The sequence below is a fragment of the Piliocolobus tephrosceles genome, chromosome 6 (assembly GCF_002776525.5).
Source record: "Piliocolobus tephrosceles isolate RC106 chromosome 6, ASM277652v3, whole genome shotgun sequence".
In the NCBI taxonomy this organism is placed as follows: domain Eukaryota; kingdom Metazoa; phylum Chordata; class Mammalia; order Primates; family Cercopithecidae; genus Piliocolobus; species Piliocolobus tephrosceles.
In genome coordinates this window covers 87,788,308-87,806,780 of record NC_045439.1, presented here as the reverse complement: position 1 = coordinate 87,806,780, position 18,473 = coordinate 87,788,308, and the positions used below count along the sequence as shown (strand labels likewise).

At 54.1% G+C, this 18,473-nt stretch overlaps 1 protein-coding gene across 1 annotated transcript; it reads right to left on the bottom strand.

The window, feature by feature from the left end:
- Positions 1–12,984: 12,984 nt before the first annotated feature.
- LOC111529147 lies at positions 12,985–17,040 on the bottom strand. The gene is made up of 3 exons (XM_023195969.1): positions 16,834–17,040; positions 13,561–13,754; positions 12,985–13,452 (listed from the first exon to the last, which is right to left on the bottom strand). The coding sequence occupies exons 1-3, from the start codon at positions 16,926–16,928 to the stop codon at positions 13,139–13,141; spliced, it is 603 nt and encodes a 200-aa protein (XP_023051737.1). The 5' UTR covers positions 16,929–17,040; the 3' UTR covers positions 12,985–13,138.
- Between the last annotated feature and the right edge of the window lie 1,433 nt (positions 17,041–18,473).

Below are 18,473 nucleotides of genomic sequence, written 5' to 3'. Positions count from 1 at the left end.
AAGTTCCTGCTCAAACGTCACCTCCTTGGTGTGGCCCTTCCTATCACCCTAAAATGCCTCTCCCCCGACCAAACCACCACTACTGAGAGTCTCCTTGCAGACCTCTTTTTCTCCTTAACACTGACCAACATCTAACAGATCATTGATTTCACTTATTGATCTGATTTATTGACTATTCCCCACTAGTTCACAAACTTTATGAGGGCAGGGATTTATGTCTGTTTTGTACCTAGAAAGTGCTCAGCAAATTTGTGTTGAATGAAAGAGCCAACCGTATGCCCTCATCAACTGTGGGAAGCAGATTTTGCTATTACTATCCCTATATTGCCAATGAGAAAATTAAGGCCAAGGTCACAAACCAGTAAGTAACAGAGTGAGGATTTGGAGATACACTTCAAACCTTGTGTTCCTTCCAAAATGTCACTGAGTTCAGGCCCTTTGTGTTGCAGAGAGATGGAGATGTCCGGATAGGACAGACTGGGAGGGAGGACTCTGGTCCTTCATTTGAAAGACATTACAAACTCACGGCAAAGCTGCCCCCATAGGTGACAGGCCCAGGGTCTCCTCACTACTCCACCCTCCTCTGGGGGCACGTATACCCCAAGGACCTGGAGTGGAGGAGCCCCTCTCATGCACTGCCCCTCCCTGCAGCTGCCTTTTTCTCACAGCCCCCATCTTTACCCCGCCACCCTGCTCTCTCCCCCAGCCTGCCCCTTCAGTCCTGTACACCCGAAGCCACATCTAAGGCTCCTGCCACTTGCAGGGGGATGGCCCTGGCAGAACCCAAGGCCACCTTGCCACAGAACTGGGAGACTCCCTTCTGGCGGAAAGGCCTTTCTGCTGAAATTGCAAAGGAGGGTGGCACCACCGCTCCAATAATCACAGCAAGCGCCAAATTGTTGTTTCCACGATTCACGTATTTTCATCTCAGCAGCAGTGCCCTTGGGCTGGTAATGGAAAAGGCATTCCTTCACCCCCAGCCAAGTGACCATGCCCTTGTCCTGAGCTCCTAGAGCATGGCCAGCACCCTCATTCACTCCAGGAGTCAGTCCTTGTCCCGAGCATCTGCCGGGGGCCACACTGGAGCAGGTCCCTGTCCCCACCTCCCCAGGGCTCACAGCCTCCTGGGGCCTTGCAGCCTGGTAAGTTCTCCGATGTTGCGCAGAGGGTGTGGGAGCCAGAGGGGACCCCCACCCTGGAGTCCAGACTTTGTCCTGAGGGAAATGGGGACGCCTGGGGAAGGCATGAGATCAGAGCCCAGGCTTTGCTTTTGTGAGACTGAAAATGTCCTCTCCCCAAGAGACACAGTCCCAGCAGGCACCTACCACATGCATGATGGTCTTAGGCTGGGTTCTCCAGAAGTAGACCCCAAGTCAGGGGTTTGAGTGCAGGTAATTTATTTGGGAAGTGACTCCAGGAAGCAGTGGAAGCAGAGGGGGAAGTGAGACAGAGAAAGGACAGAAGCCAGTACAGGGTGCATTCACAAGAAGGGGACTGCTATGGCCACAGGAGTTTAGTCTCATTGGGGGCCTCTGAGGGGCAGCAAAGAGCGCCTCCAAGCTGCCCTCCGCACCAGGAGAGGAGGCTGGAGTATTTGTCCACCACCTCCCCGTGCCTCAGTTGAGGTTGCTTCCTGGAGTGACAGCTCCAGCATTGCTGGGGTACCCCATCCATGGGCTAAGCTAGCTCCAGGGGCTAGAGGCAGCCCTTCAGCAAGTACTGCAGGTGATTGCAGGGGGAAGCTGCGGGGTGAGCAATCACAGGACTAGTGGGGACATAGGCGGAGCCCTCCAGCACCCACCACACGTGATTGTTGAAAAGTCACGTAACCTCTGAGCCTTAATCTCCTCACCTACAAAATAGAGACAATAGCAACTCCCCCAAGGGGTTATTTTGAACTTTAAATGAGATAGCAGTAGCACAGTGCACAGCACATAGTGAGAGCTCAATAAGGATTTGCTTTCTTCTTTGGCAAGATTGCTGACTATTCAAGGCCAGTGTGGGGCTTTGGGAAAAGAAAATCCATTGGTAGGGTCATTGATGACTGTCCAGGTCATTGATGACTCCATATTACAGCCCCAGGCTTATAACACAGACATCAGTGATTATTCTTCTGTGCTTATTCCGAAGCCACTAAGATAATTACCTGGTCCTCTTAGGGAGTACAGTTCCTCCTGCCCCTCTCTCTCTGCACCAGTAGGCCATTAGTCTGGTACCACTGTTCATGCATGGTGTTTTAGCCCATCAGGGCTGCTGTAGCCAAATACCTTAGACTGTGCAACTTACAAACAAGAGACATTTATTGCTTACAGCTCTGGAGGCTGGGAGGTCCAAGATCAAGGTGCTGGCAGATTGAGTGTCTGGTGAGGGCCCGTTCCTCATAAACAGCCCCTTCTCATGGTGTCCTCACACGGTGGAAGGAGCAAACAAGCTTCCTTGGGCCTTTCTTTAAAGGGCACTAATCTCACTTGCGAGGGCTCTGCCCTCATGACCTAATCACCTCCTAAAGGTCCTACCTCTTCATACTCTTGCACTGGGGATTAAGTCTCAACATATGAGTTTGGGGGAGACAAACATTCAGACCATAGCACATAGGCAGAGAGGCCTGCAAGGTGTTGCCCAGGAGCTTGGGGGCCCATAGAGAGCAGGCACTGTCCCTTCCCCATCCCAAACCCTGATTGTCAGAGAGACCACAGCAACAAAGCCAGGAAGGCCAAGGAGAAGGAGAGGTAGACTGTGCAAAACATGGAGCAATCCTGGGCCCCGACTACAGAAGAAACCTCCTGGTGAGAAGCCGAGGAGATGACGGCAGGTCTGCTGAGGGGTCAGCACCTCCTTACCTGGGAGGCTGGGGAGGAGCCCAGGAGAGACTCCATGGAGTGGGAGCCTCCCCCCGACACTCTGGCTCTGTTCTACTTCCCCTCCACATCAGCCTGGGGGTCCCCTGAGAGGGAGTCAGGCCAAGCAGCTTCCTGGCCCTGCCCTCAAGACTACGCTGCTGGCCCAGATGGAGGCTCAAATGTCATCTGGAAGGAGAGGAGGGAGAGGCTTCTGTAAATATCAGAAGGGTGAGAGCCAGACAGTGGAGTTCATGTAGCTTCCTGGATTCCAGTTAGGAGGAGCGGGGGCCAGGCTGGAGAATGGGGAGCCAGGTTGGTGGGGATTTATCATCTCTGTCCCCAACCTATTCACACCAGAGATGCCAGCCCCTGCAACTGGCCTAGGATCTCCAGCACAGCCAGTGTCACTGCCCCTTTTATGGGAAGAAAACGAATCAGAGCAAGGCTGTCTCCCCTCAGTTGCATTCAGGGCTCCCCTTGCAAGAGAGGAATAGTGGCACTAATGGGTTAGTGGATTTATCTTCCAGGATCTGCAAGACACTAATTGGGGTTTCTGGTAGCCTCAGGCATGCTTGGGGCAGGGGTCTCAGAGCAGCCACAGAGCCCCCGGGAGAGTAGTGGGGGTCCTCCCGCTGCACTGACCTGGTCCTCTCCCCAGCATGAGTGTCCTGGCTGGTGTCCCTGTCCACCTGCACCCCCACCCACATCTCTGAAGGAGGAAGCTCACAGCACTGGGCAGGTGCAGAGAAACTTCCTGCCCACTCTGGGGCATGTCTGTGCTCCTGTCACATCTCCCTGGCACACACCCCTTAAATGTGGCTGCACGCTCACCACAGAAGACTGTGGAGAGAGGTCCAGGTGAAGAGGGGACTAAAGGCTGGCTGTTGGGTGGGAGGCCCAGGCCTTGTCAGGACCCAGGAGTGACCTCTGCTGCTTCTCCTCCACTCATCCCCATGGCGGGAGGTGGTCAGCCACCCTCAACCCAGGTGAGACAGGCCCCTGCCTGAGCCCCGCACTTTTGAGGACTCTGGAACTCTGCCAAAACAGGCTCCTTCCCTTGGCTCGCCAGTGTGCACACTCAAGTCTTGAGGGTTGTCCTGGGGGCATGTGCAGTGAGGAGGGAGTGGGCAGAGCTTGGCCTTGCCAGCCAGGGTGTCTGTCTCCATATATGTGAACAAGGTCCTTTTCAGGGTGGCACAGAGCTAGGGGTAGTGTAATAGGGGAGAGGCTGGGTCAGAGCCTGGGGCTGGGGTCTGAGGGCCAGTTCTCCCCAACAATTCCATAGCTGAGCCCGGCCTTCCAGGTTGCTACTTGGCAAGGGAGGAGCCCAGAACGTGTTTTATTTATGAATTTATTGGCTTGATTGATAACCTTTAAATATCTAGACACATGGTATGTGGGCCTCCACTGGTACCATTGCCCCACACCTCACAAGGGTTAGGGGTGGGCCGGGCAGGGACTAGGGTGTTACACGGGAATTCCCTACGCTCTGAGATAACATCTCTCAGCAGTGGGTGGCAAAGAGTGACTACGGGCACAGCTGCCAGCAGGCACCAGGCTACGGAGTCTCCCCAGCTGGCAAGAGAGACCTGTTCAGCAATCAAGGCTCCATTACAGATGACAAAACTAGAACCTAGAGGGTGTCAGCGGCCTGTTCAATGATGTGCAAAACCCCGTGGGCATGCACGGGTGTGTGCGAGTGTGGGGCACCGGTGCGTGACAGTGGGGGTGGTGCATGCGTGGATGCGAGTGCTCACGAGGGCATGGATTGCCAGATTGGTGGGCTTTCGTTCTTCTCCACATTTTTTCTGCATCAGAGAAGATCCATCATTTCCTTTTCCTGTAATGATGTTGACCTGATTAAAATTTTTATTGGATTTCACAAAATAATTTCATACACAACATTCCCTGGGGACCCTGCTGGAGGAGGCGATGGCAGAGAATGGTGGGGATTGAGTGGCTGGGCGGGCTAATAGGAGAAGAGCTAGTGACAAGTAGATTTAGAAAGCAGTTGAGTTGGAAAATAATTCATGTGCTGCTGAAATGGTCGGTAGGGGACAGGCCGGCAGAAGGGAGGTTAAAAGTCATGCCTTTTAAGTCATGCTCTTGGGAAGCTGCAAGTAGAAACACTGACGTGGGCCAGCCATGAGAAGATGTCAGATGGCCCTGGAACACCCAAGGGCCTGGCAGAGGACAGAGAACAGGGCGGGTCCATGGCTTTAGGAGCAAAGGGCGGATACTGATATATCTCTCCCAGTCCAAGCCTCTGGTCCATCGCTTGGTCAGGAATGTCAGGGTCTGGGGGTACACTGGGGTCTCAGGGCCAAAGCCAGCAGTCTCCAGATGGTGATAGCTGAGGGCAGGCCTGGAAGGCAGCCCGTTCCTGCTGTTAGCAGCCATGTCGTGGGTCCATTCCAGGACATGCGGTACAACTAGCCTGACTCAGTGCCCCACTGGCCGGGAGACTGTGGGAAAATCATTTCACCTCTCGAGCCTGAGTTTTCTCACCACAGGAAGCGTGAGAGGATTCAAAGAAATAGTAGATGCAAAGTTCCTGGCACAGATGGGTGCCCAAACATGACAGCTGCTATTGTGATTAATGCTACTGTAACTTAGTCATTCCTTTGTTTATAAGCTCTCATTCATTCTACCTGCTCTCCTATGCACTGGGGATAGAGCAGTGAAAAGTCCCTGACCTCATGGGGCTTACATTCTACAGGGGAAACCAACACCAAACAAAATAAGTGGCAGGGCCTCACTCTGTTTCCCAGGCTGGACCTCCTGGCCTCAAGAGATCTTCCCAAAGTGCTGGGATTACAGGCATGAGCCATCATCCCCACCCATAAATTGTATTTGAGATGGTGATAGGCGCTATGGAAAACAATTAAGCAGGGACTTGGGGGTGCTAGGGAGGGGCTGTAATTTAAAGAAGTGGTCAGGGAAGGCCCCACTGAGAAGGTGGTCCTTGTGTATGGATGCAAAGACGGTGAGGCTGTGAGTCCTGCGGGGGCCTGAGCTAAGAGGACCTGAGGTCACAGGAATGCCAAATACAAAGGCCCTGAGGTGGGCATGTGCCTGGCATGCAGAAGGAACATTGAAGAGGCCAGCATGGGGGAAGCAGTGTGAGCTGGGGATGGGGGGAGCATGAACCCTGAGGTTAGAAAGGAGAGGAGGCCAAACCAACATGACCATGTAGGCTGCTGTGAGGACTTGCGCTTTTCTCCAAGTGTGACGAGAGCCTCGCAGGGTTAGCCTTCTCCCTGCCAGACGCTGGACTGCGTGGGGGCTTGTTGTGCCTTTCCCAGCCCCAGTGAGCCTGGTACCTGCTTCCCGCCTGAGACAGGACGGACGTGCTAGTTTTTGACTCTTCTCAGGAAAATCCCCAGAGGCAGCTGCAGCCTGATGTAGGGAAGGACTGGGGTGGGGGTGAAGCTGAGCAGGCCCCAGGCTCCAGGACCGCATGGCAGCCCCGCCTTGGCATCTGCTCCTCCCTGTCCCAGGTTCCAGCCACCTCTCCTGCCTGTTGTTTCCAGGCCCTCCCTGTTTGGGACATCCCAGCTTGTCAGTTCCAACCGTGGTTTTTAAATTCAATATAATTTTATTTTTACAGACCCAGTCTCACTATGCTGCCCAGGCTGGTCTCGAATGCCTGGGCTCAAGAGATCCTCCCACCTTAGCCTCCCGAAGTGCTAGGATTACAGGTGTGAGCCACTGTGCCTGGCCCCCCACTGTGGTTTTTGTTTGTACAGTGTCACCAAGAGCAGGAGTGAAATCAGTACAGTCCCTGGGGAAACAAGCATGCTCGAGGCTGGACAGAGCACCAGCCGGACCCAGCCAGGTGCCAGGCTGGAAGCCCCAGCTGTGTGAGTGCACTGTTGCCACAGACACAACTGAAAGCACCCAAGACCAAGCAGAAAACCGAAACCCGCTGTGGGAGCTGTAACCAGCTGGGGCAGAAGGCTCAAGACGAGAGGACCCTGTGAGGGACAGGGCCCACTCCTCCTTAACTCAGCCCCCTCCCTCGAGTGCCCACTCTGTGCCAGTCAGCCCCAGGGACACAGTCAAGACAAGCGCATTCCAGGATCACCGTGCCCAGCCGAGGGGGAAGGGGCTGAAGTCTAGCCCATGCTCCATTTGCCAAGCCTTGCACCACAATGTGAGGCTGTGGCCACCCGGAGAAGGGTGTCTCTAATTCTCACAAAGGCACTGTGCTGGCTGGCAGCCCTGGACCCTGCCAGGAGGAGCTCCTTAGTGGTGGTGGATGGACCGGGACCAGGGCCGGGGCCTGGATGGGTGTGAGACAGATCAGCGAAGGTAAAATCACTGCTCAGTGTTGGAGGGTACTGACTAACACTGGTTCAGGCCAGGAATGCCGGAAGAACTGGCCCAACCTGAGCATCCCCAAGAAGGTGCTGGGAGTAGCCAGGCCCATGTTGGGAGGTGGGTGGGGAGCGGGGTGTGGTGCCCAGGGAACAGCCCTGGCAAGGGCCCAGAGGTCTGGGCAGCATGGCTGGATGGGGGTTTTGGAGGGCAGGGGGAGTGGGCACTGGGGAAATGAGCAGGGCACAAGTACCCAGCTGGGGGGCTTACAGGGGACACGGGAAAGCCTAGAGGATTCTAAATGGGATCTCAGAAGGCAGCAGGTTTGCATTTTAGAGCAGGCTCCGGGTCCAGTGTGCAGGTTGAGTTGGAGGTGCCAAGAGGACCACTAAGGCCTCCAGGAGAGATATGGAGTGCCGGAGTGGGGCAAGAGTTAAGGGGTGTGGCGTGAAGACCACTGGGACACAGATATTTCCTGAATGGAGAGGGAGGAGCCAGATTCTAGTGGGATGGATAAAGTGGGGATGCTGCAGGCCCAGGACTGAGATGTGGGGCAGAGCCCTGGGGGCAGAACAGATCTGAGGGCCAGGGAAACAAGGGTCAGTTGGGGCACGTCTGCCTGAGCGGTGTCCGCAGTCTGCCATTCCCACCCGCCAGAGGTTTGGGAGCCAAGTCTAAACCTGGGCCTTCTCACCCCTCAGCTCTTGCTTCCTCGTTCCACTGGCCCCTGCAGCCTTTTCGCCCTGCTCCCTCTGTCTCTGCCAGTCCCCCACTTATCCATCCAGGTCCCTAGATAGAAAGCCTTGGAGTAAGGGGTCAGTGGAAAGGTTTTTGCTGAGTGGAGTTATTTTTACTAAGTGCCCAGATATTTTCAAAGCAGTCAAAACTGGCAAGGTTGCATGCTTCTAGGGTCTCACTAAATCGAGGATGGGGGCATGGACCAGTCTGGCTGGCCCAAATATTTGCCATGTTGCTGGGTAACCACCAGTCAGCCTGCAAGCTGGCATCTGTGGAAACAAGGACTTGGAAGGAAATTCACACAGCCACCGGGGGCCTGGAATCAGTTTGCAAAGCCAGGAAGCACCCCAAATGTCTCCTGAGAGTGGGCAGGCTGATCTTCCGGAAGCTGGCCCCCAGGAGAGAGCAGGCGTGAGATGGGATTAGCAGCTTCCTACGGACACCCAGTGGCTGCAGGAGCCCACTTGCACAAATGAGCATCACGTGGCTCCAGCTGCACGGCCTGGTGGGGGAGGCCGGCTCACTGCTCCATGCCCAGGCCCTGGTCTCTCTCTCCCTCTCTTGTTTTGGGCAGCTGCTGTGGTCACCCACAAGGGAGTATTGGCTGTTTCTATGAAGATCTGCCCATCCCATGTCCAGGGAGAACTTGGGGCAGGGAGAGGCACATAGAGAGAGGAGGCAGCCCACCACACAGTCAGGTTGGAGGGTCTCTGAGAGGATACCTGCAACACACACGCACGCCCACTCTGGTCACCTAGCCTGCCGGAAATTAGGCATGGAATTCCCTAAGAGCTGGGAAGGACATCGGAGGGGGCCAGGACACCTTACATGCAAGGCAGCCATCCCAACCACACTAGCCCAGGCCCAGACAGCACCAGCCTCTGCGTGCACATCCTGAGAGCTGGGGAGAGCACCACCCTCAGAAGCGTTTTATCATCTTGGAGACAGCAATAACTGCTAGAATGTTTCTGAGCCTGAGCTTGACTCTTTCCCTGTGGGAAGGCAGGGGCTATGGGAACACCAGTCATGTATGAGGCCGTGATGACCCAAGTGGGCTTTCCTGAGAGCCCACAAAGGAGGGCTCAATGGCCAAGTCTCTGGGAGAACAGTGTGACAATGTACAAAAAGTAAGACCTCTACCTGTACCTCTCTAATCACAGAGAGAAGGTGCGCAAGCAGGGAGCAGAACCTGTGAACTCCAGACCGAGCACCCCCAGGCTGGGACAACCAGCAGGGCTTTGCTTCTCTGAGTCTCTATTTCCTCCTCTGTAAAATGGGTACAACATGAGTACAGCAGGGGCCATGGCAAGCAGGCCATGACAAGCATGGCAAGGGGCCATGGCAAGCATGGTCATAGAGCCACCAGCAGGGGCTATGTAACTGGGAGATGAGGTGTCCCCTTTCCCTCTGTGGGTGGCTCCTGCTCTGACCCAAGCATGCCTTATTTCCTCTGGCATCTGAAAGCCCTCTCCTCGCTCTATTCCATCCTCCCTCCTTCCTTTCTCCTCTTCCAGCTGAAATCCTCCACACGTGGTTGCCATGAGCCTGCTCTTTGCAGCCTGGACAGCTGCCTTCCACTCACCTCCACCACTCAGCAGGCCTCAGTCTCAACCACTACAGGCCTGTCCTCCTTCCCCTCCTCTTCCTTCTCCATCCTCCCCCTTCTTCTCCTCCTCCAGCATGAGGCACAGCTGACCATCTTCCTTCACACATTCTGTCTGCCCAGGTCTTTGGGGGCTGCGGGATCCAGGCTCCCCCTGCTCCTCCCTGGCAGTGAGGACAAGGGCTCTGGCTTAGAGGACGTTTGCGGAATCCCTGTCTTCTAAAATCTTACTCAGTTCTCCCATACCTCTGGCAGCATGGCACACAGGTGATATTCTGCCCATTGAACAGATGGTGGGACTGAGGCACAGGGAGAGGAAGGAACAGGTGGCAACATAAAGAGCCCAGGGTCTGCAGTCTTGGATTCACACCCCGCTGCCATTTGCTCGTTGTGCTACCTTAAGCAAGTTGCTCAAGCTCTCTGGGTCTCAGGCTGCTCATTTGTAAAGCAGGGAGGAAGATAATCATATCTTTCTCGTGGAGTTGTTAATTAATGAGTGAAAGCACTTAGCCCAGCACCTGGCTTATCGTGAGTGCCTGGTAAGTGTTGGCACTTCCCTGGGGCAGAATCTCAATGAGGAGGAGCCCGGCTCTGCAAGCCCCACATGAAGCCGAGCAGCACAGGGTGTGGGCAGGGCCGGGAACTCCAGGCCTGAGCTGCAGCCTCCATCCCGAACTGGGCAGCCAGGGCCCTGAGTGATCAGGGAAAGTGCTGAGCTTGTCGGAGGTGGGAGGCAGGAACACAGACTCAGCAGTTCTGGCCTCCAATAGGATGGGATGGGACGGGATGGAGGGCTGGGCAGTTGATGAGGGATTCTGCTATGGTGGGGTTTCATGTGTCTGCAATGACTCCCTTCCTCTCAGCCTCCCTGGCTAAAAAAAGGGCCAGGCTTGCTCAGTGTTCGTTGGAAGGAAACTCCGGGTGCCCTGCCTACCTTCCTTCAGAGCTCAACTCCAGCGCCTCCCCTTCCTTATCCCAGTGGCCACCGCCATCCCTTCCACTCATTGTCTTCATTTTGTAGAGGCAGGTGGCTCAGGGCTCTGTATCACTGGGAGTCATAGCGCCCTGCCCCATCAAGTGCCCAGGAACTGTGGGACTGGGTTCAAATCCCGCTCAAGCCCTGCCTTTGTTCACAGAAGGAAGAAAGTTCCCATTGCCAGGCATCCACCATCTGTCCTCATCCATAAACTCATTAGTCCTCACAAACCTCTCCCTTCCGAATCTCCAGTTCCCTGTGCTTGGAGTTGGTACCCACAGATTCATCTGAGGAAGGCCCTGCATGGCCAGCTGGGCTTGCCTGCCCAGTTCTCTACTTCCTTGTCTTCTGGGAGGAGTCCCTCATATTCCCTGAGGAACCTCCCCCTTCCCTCAATCCTTGTAGTGGAGCTGACTCTTCCCATGCCCCTAAGGGTTGGCATGTGACCTAGGCTTGACCACTGAAAGGGCCACATGCTTCTGATTACAACACTTGGTTCAGCTTTGGGCACACGGCCCAAGCTAAATCAATACTACTGCATTCTGGATTTTAGCTGGAGCTGGTGGGAGGATGTTCTGATTCTCCTGGACTTGGAGCCAGTAAGACATAACACTAGCATTTCCAGGGGCCATGGCAGGGAGAGAGCCAGTTTAAGTCACCACTGAGGAAAGCAGGGTAGAAAAGACAGAGTTTGTTGGGAGGATTCCAAACGTTTGTCATGGTGCCTGGTGCAAAGCAATTGCTCAACCAAGATGAGCCACTAGGTTGCTATTTCCATCACTGTGATTAGAGGATGGGACGAATAGGAAACGGTGGAGAAAGGAGGGGCATGCTAGTGTTTGAGCCTCTAGATCCAGCTGTGCCTGAAGACCATATACCCCTGGATTTCTCAGTTACATTAGAGAGTAAATCCTCTCTCTTTTTTTTTCTTTTGCCTAAACCACTTGGAGTTCATGCTACTTATACCCAAGAAAGCCTTAACTAACCTAAGAATAAAAATGTTGAAAGGGCAGGGACAGATCGCTGTGGCACTGCTCTAGGGACATCCACCTGGACTGACAGTAATCCGTGAGTTGGTTGTCTTGGAGGCAGCTGCTTGAGTAGGCAGTCATAGTCTCTGCCCTGTCCTGCGCCTTGATCCTCAGGGCGCTATCCCAGCCTCACCAGCGTCAAGTGCAAAGCCTCATGGGAGCCCAGACACCTGCATCCTCGCGCCCTGTCAGAAAAGAGGCTTTGGTCACTCTGGCCTCACCCACTCCTGATGAACCACGTAGAGCTTTCTCAGGGTCCTCAAATCTCCTCCGTGATAGCCCCTTGGAGGATTGCACGGAGACCAGTGTCACAGTTCACAGGCAACTCCAGTTGGCAGCTGCAGAAGGGCTCTCTCTGGGGACCCAAGAAAGCCTGGGAGGCCCATCCACCAGCCCCAGAGAAGTAGGCAGACAACAGGATGACAGGCCAGACTTAGAGCAAAGGAAGGTAGGAGGGGCTGTGGGCAGGAGAAGAAAGGGCCACTTCAAAGCTCATAAAATCACAGCGAATTGTACTGCCGGAGATGAGCACTGGTTGGTTCCTAAATTATGCAGATTTGTGCAAATGTTATGCAAATTAGTCACACAAAGGTGGCAGGGGGCACTTGCTGACAGCCTGGCTCTGCAGCCTTCTCATCAGTCAGCCTCGCCTTGTTCAGGGAGTGGAGGAGCTGTCACCTGCCAGGCAGCAAGAAGGGAGGGACAGGTTCTGCCCTATCCCGGCCTTCTGCCCACCCTTCCACTCTGGGGGGCCCTCCTCAAAAGCAGTCCCGCCCCCGCAATCCTCCACTTCTGGCTCCTGCCCTGGACTGCCAGCCCAGAGACAGCCACTCACAGCTGGGCCTTTCTGGTCACCTGGTCCAGCCACACCTTCCCATTGCACAGATGAGGAAAGAGAGGCCCAAAGCTGGAAAGGACCTGTCCTGCCTCTTGAGGCTCTGTGGACTGACTCAGCCTGATGCACCCACCCATCACCTCCTGGAGGAGGTGGTCTTCTGCACAGTCACAATAGGCAAACATGCACTTACTTTCTACTCCGCCCTGGGCCCCAGACATTTTTCCCAATCCATTCACTGTACCTAGAACCGATGGCATCAGTCATTAGAGAACTTGGGGCTAAAAGCTGGCAAAATTTGGTCCCCAGAGTATGGGTGCTGGGGCGGGGCCCTAGATAATTCAGCAACTTCAAAGCCTGTGCTTCCCTTCTTGTGCTGGGAGAGGTGGAGGACCAGCCTTGGTGCTGTTAGTCCCACTTCGGCAGCCACCTGGGCTGCCTGCCCCTCCTTTCTCCACCATTTCCTATTCGTTCCATCCTCTAATCACAGTGATGGAAAGAGCAACCTGGTGGCTCATCTTGGTTGAGCAATTGCTTTGCACTAGGCACCACTACAAACGTTTGGAATCCTCCCAACAACCCTCTGGATTCGAATCTACTATTACTCCCATTTCATAGACAAGGAGACTGTAGAACAGAGCAGCAAAATCCCTTGTTCATAGTCGCACATTCTATAAGTGATGTGGTGGAATGCTTGGCGTCAGGGCGCAAGCTTCAGAAACCTGTTCAGTGCAGTCTCCCTCCTCCCCATCCAGGAAGCCTGTGCTAAAGCCATCTGCCAATGTCAGGTCACATTCACTGACTGATACTCAGGGCTGCTTCTTTATTCCTCTTTCTGGAACTCCTATAGCCCCAGAGTCCAAATCCTATGGTTTGGCCTGGGATTTGTCCACCAGGCCCGGCCAGAGCTCTCTGAGAACAGGGCAGAGCTTGCCACCACCAGAATATTTCCCTGAGGTGGACCAGCACAGAGCGGTTGCCCACTGGGGGCCCAAACAGATCTGGGGCCTGAGGGAGAGCAGTAGGGGTATCGGGGGCCCCAAAGCCTGGACAGCTGTTCCAGTGCCAGATCCACAGAGCCCAGCAAGCCACATTTAGATTCTTCCTCCCTGCCAAGTGCCATTGGTGAAAAGAGAGAGAGAAACAAGAGACTTATCCTTGTGCCACCCTCCAACTGCCCTCATACCTCCTGCTCCCCAAAACAGCTTCCAGCTCGCCTGTTCTTCTGTCCCCCAGAGCCCAGGGACCCTCCAGCAGCTCCGACCTGGGCCTCCCGGGATGCTCCTCTGGGGTACACAGGGAGTCCAGCTGCAGCTTCCAGGAAGGTCTTGAGAGATGTTGGTTTGCAGCCCCTGACGGTACAGCTGTGTGTGCTGAGTCAGGGTAGAGGTCGATCTGAACCATCTCCTCCCTGCACCGGAGAATAAGCCTTAGTCCACAGAGTCAGAACCTCTTTTAGGGTCCCAGATACTTGGGAAAATCTGAAGAAAGCCCTAGACCCTAACACGGAGAGTCAAGGAAAGGCCTGGACTTTTCACACCCCACCAATAGGGTCTCTGGCTGTTCTCCTTGCCCTTTGACCCCAAACCCAGACTTGGACCTGCTGGTCCAACTCTGTCTGGGCCCCACACCACTCCAATGCCAGTCCACATCCTGGGGGATGCTTCTTGTTATGCCAAGTGACACCATGATGGGAGAGGCCTGGGCAGACCAAGGATCCTAGATGGTCCGTCACCCCTAACTGCTTCCCCTGACAGCCGCCAGGGTGGCAAGAGGCCTGTGGGACTTTAACCTGGCTTTAGCAGGCAGGGGGCCAAAGGCCAAAGGAAGATGGGAGGACTTGGGCTGTGCAGTCAGACAAAGCAGCTGTGTGGCCTGAGGCAAGTCACCTCACCTCTCTGAGCCACACTACCAGTGCCTATAAATGGAATCATTGCTACTGCCCAGGCTTGAAGTAAAATAGTATCCAAATGCCCCAGCACAGTGCCCAACACCGAGCAAGCACTCAGAGAAGGTGAACTGCCTGCTCCTTACCTTGGCTGTGACCTTGGAGGGTGCCCATCGTGGACGTCCCAGGCAAGCCCCAAGCTCCCCTCAGATCAATGTGGTTTGCAGCCAGTGGTGCCATATCCACCCACAGATCCTCAAGATTCCTCCTCTGAGGCTGTCCTGGGCAAGAACCGGAGACAGTGGGCAGTTAGAGGCATGGCATGATGTGAGGGGTAACAAGATGAGCCCATTACTGGCATCTCATGGACCCAAATGCCACCACACATGCATCAGCTCTTGGGCTCAACATTCTGCTCCTCCCCTAGGGGGCAGTGGGCAGGCCTCAGCCCCTTCCTACTCAGGCAGTATGTGGATCAGGCACTGTCCTTTGTCCAGGTGGGCCCTGTGCACCTGGGGGCTGAGGGGACATCTGAGCTGGGCCAGGAAGACAGGATCATCAAGGATGTTCCCAGCGCCACCATTTGTCATAGCAAAAACCAGAAACAACTCAAATGTCCATTAATAGGAAAATTGTTAAAAGAATGAAGGCCCAAAAAAATTTGCACAAAAATACTTCAAAGCAACCGAGCGTGGTGGCTCACCCCTGTAATCTTAGCACTTTGGGAGGCTGAGGCGGGCAGATCACCTGAGGTCAGGAGTTTGAGACCGGCCTGACCAACATAGAGAAACCTCGTCTCTACTAAAAATACAAAATTCGCCGGGTGTGGTGGTGCATGCCTGTAATCCCAGATACTCAGGAGGCTGAGGCAGGAGAATCGCTTGAACCTGGGAGGTGGATGTTACAGTGAGCCGAGATCCTGCCATGGCACTCCAGCCTGGGCTCAAAACTTCGTCTAAAAAAAAAAAAAAAAAAAAAAAAAAACCTCGAAGCAGTTAAAAGGAGTAAGGTAGATCTACATTTAACATGGGACGTTTTCCCAAACATATGGGGAACAAGCAAATTCCAGAGCAAGATATATCAGTAGGATCTTATTTATGTTACTTAAAAAACACCATATCTGTGAACATATAGGTATTTTGTATGGTTTTGTTTGTTTGTTTATTTATTTTTGAGACAGAGTCTTGCTCTGTCACCCAGGCTAGAGTGCAGTGGTATGATCTTGGCTCCTGGATTCAAGCGATCCTCCTCCCTCAGCCTCCTAAATAGCCTGGGATTACAGGTGGGCGCCACCACACCTGGCTAATTTTTGTATTTTTAGTAGAGACGGGGTTTTGCCATGTCCCAAACTCCTGACCTTAAGTGATCCGCCCACTTTGGCCTCCCAAAGTGCTGGGATTCCAGGCATGAGCCCCCACACCCGGCCAGTGTTGTGTATATTAATACGCTATGTGGGGGAAAGTCTGCAAGGTGTATGTCAAACTGCTAATGATGGGAAATGGTGGAGGCTGCTCCGCAAGGACAGGAAGCCTCCTGTGTAATATGCTGGTTGTTTGAGTTTTTGTGGTGAAAATGTATTCGTGGATTACCTGAATACATGTGTAAATATTTTTAAGATCCTAAGATCATAAAATTGAATGCACACACACACATTTCAAAAGGCTGCACGGGGGTCTGGAGGCCCCACCACAGCTCTCCTGGTGCCAGGTGGACCCCCTGCCTGGCTGCTCTTGGCTGCCTCCCTCCCCCTGCCCCTCTCTGCACCATCACAGCCACGCTCATTAGTTCTTACTGCTGCCCTTGTTCTGACCTCAGGGTTATGGAAACGTCAGCTCTGCTTTCACAACCTTCCATCAGCCATGCTCTGTGGCCATCCCTCCCCCTGATCAGACTCCGATCCCATCAGCTTTGTAACAGCTGCTCCCTCAGGCCCCAGCAAGAAGCCACAAGCCAGGGACAACCTGGGATAAGGCCTGGGGGTTCAGTCTCTCGGGGCCATGGCCCCCTTAGATCCCATGGAAACAGCTTCTTCCCAAAATAACAAAGCCAGAATCTGCTGTACTACGAGGAAGAAAAAGCCCGAAGCCAAGCTGCCCTATGTGTGGGAGGTTGTGGGTAAGAAAGGAGGAAAAGCAGACCCAGCCCCGCACTTAGGAGGCCCCAGTCTGGAAAGCCTGGGAGACTTCCCTTGCGCAAAAAGTGGCAATGGAACTCAGTGATCGGCCAGACCTTTCATTTTCGGGTTGAGAAACAGAGGCTCAGGGAGGGACACGGGTTTGCCCAAGACCCCCAGTGAGTCTGCGCAAAACTTCCGCCTCACCGGAAGCTCCTGCTCCAGCCCTGAGCTTTGGCTTCTCTGAGTCCTTCCCTGCCAGCTCCCAGTAGCAGAAAGGTCATGATCCACCAGCAGGAAGCTGACCAGGCAGGGCAGCCGGGTCCACAGGGCCAGAGGCAAGACAGAAGTGTGTGCATTTCTGTGGTGGCCCAGGAAAAATATTGACTTTCTGGCTAATAAAGCCAAATTCCATGGAAGCTACAACTCCGGACTGAGAAAATTCATCAGTGTTTCATAAATATTTGAAAGTGTCCAATGGATACTCACCGTGTGGTGGCTGCAGCCTGGGTTTGAGGGTGAACAGGGACAGAAAGCCCAGTCCTCACACAGCGCGGAAGCTCCAGAGTCACTTGGCCATCCATTCAGAAGCTGCCCCTATTTGTATTTGCTTTTGAAAGCAAAAGGAGCTCTGAAAGGACACACAGGAAATGAAAAGCAGGATTACAGAGTAGGAAGGGGGAAAGGTTTCTTACTCTATGCCATGTTATCTCGTTTGGATTTTGAAACACGTGAATGTAATCCCTTTTCAAAATAATAAAAAAATTTTAAACTACTTCTGAGGCCACTGTCTCCCTAGTCCTCTCTGGGTGCCGAAGGGAACTGAGGGGGGTATAAAACCAGGCCTGAGCCGGGCGCGGTGGCTCAAGCCTGTAATCCCAGCACTTTGGGAGGCCGAGATGGGCGGATCACGAGGTCAGGAGATGGAGACCATCCTGGCTAACCCGGTGAAACTCCGTCTCTACTAAAAAATACAAAAAAAAAAAAAAAAACTAGCCGGGCGAGGTGGCAGGTGCCTGTAGTCCCAGCTACTCGGGAGGCTGAGGCAGGAGAATGGCGTAAACCCAGGAGGCGGAGCTTCAAGTGAGCTGAGATCCGGCCACTGCACTCCAGCCTGGGCGACAGAGCAAGACTCCATCTCAAAAAAAAAAAAAAAAAAAAACCAGGCCTGGCCTTGGGGCAACCAGCTGGGGGCAGGGGAGACCCAGTTGTCCGTGCCAACTTCTGTCACAGCTTTTGGCTTGTGATTGTTTGTGTGCCTCTCTCCCTGCAAGCCTGGGAGCTCTGGAAGGCGCAGAGCTCAGAGAAGTGCATTGTTGTTAAAAAATCCTGAGTGTTTTAGGGAGACCCTTTCCATACTGCAGACGTGGAGCAATGACAAGGTCATACAAGTACATTCATGACAGGTAGGGGCCTAGGACTGTTTGCCCCCACTGTGCCCCCAGAATTCCTGCCCATGCCCCCCACCCACACTGCTGGGTTGGTCTTCACAGCCCAGGGTTGCTTGCCTCAGCCTCGATCATAGTCACCCAGTCCCGAGGGAGTTATCCAGCACTGAAGGGCGTATCAGTGGCAAGGCTGGTCCTGGAACCTAGATTGGTTTATGATGTTTAAACCAAACTTCTTTCCCCAATGCATGGCAAGCCTTCCTTTATCCAGATGTCCTTGGATGAGCTCTGTCCTCCCCAGAGCTCCGCCAAGAGACAAGGAGACAAGGTGTGTTTCCATATGTGCCCAAATACACAGGAACATGGAAAATACATGCACATGAGAAAAATGTCCTTCAACACACACAGGTCGACAAGCAAGGGGTGCAGTGGAGCTTGGTGGGTCCTCGAATCCTCAGACAGGGAGACTGGGATGGGGCAGAGTTGGGGACTGTGGCAAACAAGGGCCTCCTGCTTCCCAGCTCCGGGTCCTTCACCTGCCCCCAGGTCTCTCAAGAGGAGAGGAGAAGTGGGGAAGGGAGGGAGCCCCGCACCCCACCTCTAGCACGTGCTCACATGCCTACACTCCCTTACACCACATGGTGTGGGCGTGAGCTGGAGTCAGAGGGCCACATTAGGACACTGTTCTGTGCTAATTAGTTTCTGCAGCCCAGGTCTGCCTGGCAGAGATAGGAGACCCCC

Coding starts and splice junctions, on each gene's coding strand:
- LOC111529147 (XM_023195969.1), bottom strand. CDS start 16,928: ATGGATGGCCAAGTGACTCTGGAGCTTCCGCGCTGTGTGAGGACTGGG. Junction 13,755..16,833: donor CAGGCTGCAGCCACCACACG/GTGAGTATCCAT, acceptor TCTCCGGTGCAG/GGAGGAGATGGTTCAGATCG. Junction 13,453..13,560: donor TCTGGGGGACAGAAGAACAG/GCGAGCTGGAAG, acceptor GGCACTTGGCAG/GGAGGAAGAATCTAAATGTG.